The 5,231-nt window shown below is 39.9% G+C and overlaps 1 protein-coding gene across 1 annotated transcript; it reads right to left on the reverse strand.

Moving 5' to 3' along the window:
• Positions 1–2,935: 2,935 nt before the first annotated feature.
• Positions 2,936–3,811, reverse strand: LOC147420422 (uncharacterized). The gene is made up of 2 exons (XM_086504532.1): positions 3,719–3,811; positions 2,936–3,457 (listed from the first exon to the last, which is right to left on the reverse strand). The coding sequence occupies exons 1-2, from the start codon at positions 3,809–3,811 to the stop codon at positions 2,936–2,938; spliced, it is 615 nt and encodes a 204-aa protein (XP_086360658.1).
• Between the last annotated feature and the right edge of the window lie 1,420 nt (positions 3,812–5,231).

A 5,231-nucleotide genomic window follows, 5' to 3' on the forward strand; every position in this document is an offset into this window, starting at 1 on the left:
CGTAATTTCAAACCAAAATTTCTTCAAAACAAAATTTTTCCATAGCATAATTTTGAAAGAAATTTTCTTCAAAGCATACAAAAGTTTTCCGTAGCATAATTTCAAATCAAAATTACCCCAAACCATATTTTCAAAACAATTTTTTCAAAGCATAATTTCTAAACAAAATTGCATGAAAATTTAAGCATAGAAATCCTAATAATAGAAATTTTATTTTGTCAATATACAATATAATTTTAAAGTAATTTAATATGCATAAAACTTTTGAGCACTCGTAGGCGGCCTTTTTGAGCAAAACAAGGGTCTTGTAAACGTCTTCAAACCTGCAAAAAAAAAAAACACACACACACACACACACACACACACACACACACACTATGTTAAACACTAAACCATAAACCTACAAACAAACTTGAAAAGAATCTCAGCTTGATTAGGAAGAGGATGGGGTATAGGAGGGCCTCTTTATTTCCCATGAGCATATGGAAGTGATTAACATTTTGACAAATAGGTATATGCCATGTGTGCTAGAATGGTGGGTGTGTAAGAGATGTGTAAGAGTGGTCAAAGGATGCACTTTTCCCCCTAAAAAGGAGGTGGACAATTTTATGATTTTTGGCCTTCCATAATTCCCACATATGATCTTCGATTTGAGCAAAGACGATAGATCTACAATCTACGCATTGTGCTCTTTCCATAGATATGCTAGATGATATGGTTTTACCTGCTAGATTTTTAATTCCATTTTGGGGGGGAAATTTGAATTCAAATAAACTAGTTTTTTGGCCTGTTTGAATTCAAAAGTTGTCCTTTGATTACTTTCTTAATACTAAAGGTTTGACTTCTTTAAATTGCCAAATAAAGAGGCCCTCATAGACCCCATTCTATTCCTAATGGATACGAAGGAGTAGTCAACAAGCAACATTCTCACCTCCGGCAAGTTTTTGGGCACGAGATCTGCACTAGGTGAGGAGGACGAGACCAAGAGAAGAGGCACACAAATTAGAGAAATTCTCAGGGAAAGACCTGCGTTTCGGTTTTTGCAGGTTCTGTCAGTACAGACGCTCTTGCAGGCGCAAGATTAAACATCGGAATCCATATCTATATAAGCGTCAAAAAAATCATTGATACAAGCGTGAAAAATTTGAAGATGAAAATGTTTAAAGTGTTCATCTCCCTCCATACTTATCTGCACAAATATCGACGCTCGCCATTGTCATCCATAATTTGGCGGCAAAATTTAAGTGACCTCTTGTAGTGTAATGTCATAAAATCTAATATCTACATACCTTATGATTTTCTCATATTGAACTGAGCATTTAATGTGGAAAAATGAAAGGGAACAAGAGTTAGAATATAGATATGTGGTTTTAGATCTATCTCAACACGAAACCAAAAGGGAGAGAAGGCTACCTCTCATTAAGGGTCCAAAAGAGAGCTGGTCTATCAAAGAGAAATGAGCAGATAATGGAGATTAAAAGACCTCCAAAGGTTAGTGTTAAAAGTCCTTAGACCTATGACCTTTAGGTACTTTAAAGCTTAGGCAAGCTAGGTATGTGCTTGAGGTGCTTGCCTTGCTTGGGTTGACTAAGGTGCTTGAGGTGCTTCTCGTGCTTGATGACTAAGGTGCTTGAGGTGTTCAAAGTCTTCTAATTTCTCTAATTTTCTCTTTCTCTCTCTCTCTCTCTCTCTCTCTCTTACAAGTATTGTTCATGCCAAGCTAACTAGGTGTAATGTTCATTTTTCTACCTTTAATCCAGTGCTCTCCTTATGCTCTTTAAGAATTCTCTTAAGGAAATGCTCACTATTGTTAATTTAATTCCGATCCAATCAATGTTATAGCCATATTCTGTTACAGAGTGGGGCTATTATCATATTTTAGTGTATTAAATATGATCAATTGGACAAGTGGTGGCATTTATCCTCGTTTTTCAATTCTTTCCAATTCTAATGTGGATGTGCGAGTTTTGTGCACCTTATGGATATTCAAAGCTTTGGGTTTGTGCGAGTCTATAATTGAGATACAATGAAGACAAGTTTAGATTTCAAAGCCTCAAATTGTGTGGGAACACTACACTGAATAGATGGTACTTGCTTTTCACATGAAAACTAGCTTGAGAGGGTGTGGACAAAGGAAAGCCTATGAAATTTAAAAAGATTAATGATAAAACTAGTATAAGAGCATGGCTACAAAAGAAACCCTATGTAATTTAAAATAATAATGATAAAACTAGCATGAGAGCGTGGCTACAAAAGAAACTCTATCAATTTTTGTTTTAAAAAATCTCTTAATCACATTCGAAAGCTATCACAAAGGGAGTATCCATAATTGGGGGTTGTAGGTATGTCTACTAGGTGATTAAGTGGAGATAAACTCCACTCATCATATCAATTGGACATGCATCACATCAATATTACATTGGATCATGAGGTGAAGAAGATTATTGGATGGTTCAAAGAAATTGGTGGCACAACCTCTCAAAAAATTAGTGCATGATAGAAGCTATACGTTGAATTTTAATAGTCGTACCACCCATTAATTGCACAAATTTCATGTGCTAGAAAATTTTTTTGAGAGTCAAATACTCCCAAGGTGTGTAGGTGATCTAATACACCATCTTTCTATATTCAAATGTACGCAAAGTCGAAATTTCCTAGTATATGAGGTTGCAGAATGTCATTTATCCAAGCATACATCAATCATGAGGTAAAATAAGAGTATTTGACCTAAACCTATCTTCTGCATTCTACATATCCAATGGACTATTTTAATATTTTCAACCGTTAGCTCTTTGTATATTATATGAACACAAAATGGTACAGTTGATGGGTGAGCTGCTGTCAAGTGTTATATGGCAGTGCATATTAAAGGTTGGGTGAGTTAAGCTTCTACTGCCGGCGCAAAGGGTGATATTAGGAAGCTGTCATCTGTCATCTAGAGGAAGAAGAGCTGGTGGTGGTAAAGTGCAAGGGTGGCAGTGGAGTTGAGGAATGTGACGATGCCGTAGCCGCGAGCGCCTCGAAAGTTTCCAGTGCCGCCAACAATGGCGATCTCGTTAGTGCCAGCGTTGATGAGGCCTTGCAGGCTGATGGTGCCATTGAGCGAGCCATCGTCGAAGGCGAGGACCTCCACTTCGACGCCGTGGAAGTCGGCGGTGGAGCTTGCTTGGACGGTGTAACCTCGCATGGAGCCGAGCAGCGTGGAGGCTGGGTCAGCGCCGTGCGTGACATTGAAGGCGAAGAGCTGTGTCTGTCCGAAGGTGCCCGTGGAGCCGGTGGGGTCAATGGGAGCGATGAGGGTGTCCATGTCAGGGGGGCCAGCCCCACTTGGACATAGTACTCCAGGGGCCTGGACTGCACGATGCTCCAGGATGCCGCCCGTCCTGCGTGGGCTGCTGGCATAACGAGTATTAACAACATGAGGGCAACGTTTAGGGCGACCTGGATCGACTGCTGCCTATTCAACAACAACGCATTAGCTGACCCTTGAGAGTGATTATGCATGATGGCCTCGATTTGTGTGTGTGTGTGTGTGTGCGGGCTGCCGTGGCGTGGCAGGTGCGTGTGCGAGCCACAGAGAAAGGGAGAGATGATCAGTTGAGAGAGAGAGAGAGAGAGAGAGTCTTATGAGAGAGTTCGATAGTGGGGGGGGAGAGATCTGTACACTTGCTGCTTGATAAGAGTATTGGTACTGGTGCAGCTATGTATATAATAGCGCCTGGCCTGCCGGATGTTGAGTTTGTATACGAGCCTGGCGGATGTTGACTTTGACCTGGCCTGCCGGATGTTGACTTTGTATATCAGCAGCCATCATCCATCATCAGATGAGCGATGACCCGGCACAGTAGACACGTGCGCAATTGAAACAGTAGACACGTGCGCAATGAACTTGACGTTGCATGAGGTCGTAGATGAGCATGCATGCAGCGGGTTTCCTGCAGGCTGCGATGCTCTCTTGCCTCCATTGATCTGCCCACAAGCTAGCTATTCCAAACCAAACAAAAGCGGACTTGGAGTTTTTTTCCTTAGACACAAAGATGCTCGATTATTGGGTCTCATAGGCTCTAGTAGAGAAACCATTTAAATCTCAATGATAGATTCTTTGCACTCAAGCTCAATGATGCACAAAAATTCTTTCTAGACACAAAGATGCTCGATTATTGGAATTTTGATGGGCTCTAGTAGAGAAACTAGTCTTCCTTGGTGGGCCTTGCTATATAACATCTATAGAATATAACATGACACATTCAAATTGACATTCATTTCAACTTTTGTAATGTCAGTTTGATTCATCTAGAATACATGCACCCAAGGTACACTTGATCTCATCTAGGAAGTCTGGTTTTATTTCACAAATAATGGTCAAGAACATAAGCAATTTAAGGTCCGTTGCATGTCTTACCAAGCATGACATCTTGTATAAACTTGCAAGTAGCCTCTGGATCGATCGAGCTTGTGAATATATGGCATTTGTTACAAAGCTTCCATGCGTGACTACATATTTTTAGATTGTGAGCATAGATGTCACATTGCATGCTTCAACCTTTATACAATGCAGTAATTTTAGACCATGGCCTAGCATATGGACGATAAGTTAGTTTCAAGTTGTCTGCAGTTTGCTCCCTACCTTATTGACGCTTGGACTGTAATCTTGTAGGTCTTGACAACTTCATACTGACACCTAGTACTGGGAAACGAGGACATATATAGTATGGAATCAATAACTTAGACACCTAGTATAATATCAACTATTTAGAGCTAAAGTAAGGATGCACAAGGTCAATTCACTACTTTGATACACCACATGCATTCACTTCTTGTGTATTCACTATTGTAATACTTCACATGCATTGGCTAGCAACCGTATGCAAAGAGTTGTGTGTATAACTAACATGTGCAAATGTTGATCAACATCGATCGAGTGTATAGCTATGAAAACGAGATCCAAATAAACTGAAGTAAAGGAAGTAATGCGGATAATTATAAAACAAGCAAACAGATAAAAGTATGAACGAGCTGCAACAATAAATGAGGTGCCTTACTGACCTGCAATGTTGTACTCCTGCTTTTTGATTGTCCGATCTACATGCCAATATTTGAGTTTAACTACAAAAAAGCAATGTGAATAGTTAAACAAATCGTGTTGCAATGAAATGTCAAAGATTGGAAGTGCAAAGAATACAATGCACATCATATAGAGGTACCATACACAAGTATGGTAGAGAGCTCGC

The sequence above is a fragment of the Adiantum capillus-veneris genome, chromosome 28, assembly GCF_014529385.1.
Source record: "Adiantum capillus-veneris isolate H3 chromosome 28, ASM1452938v2, whole genome shotgun sequence".
Lineage (NCBI taxonomy): Eukaryota > Viridiplantae > Streptophyta > Polypodiopsida > Polypodiales > Pteridaceae > Adiantum > Adiantum capillus-veneris.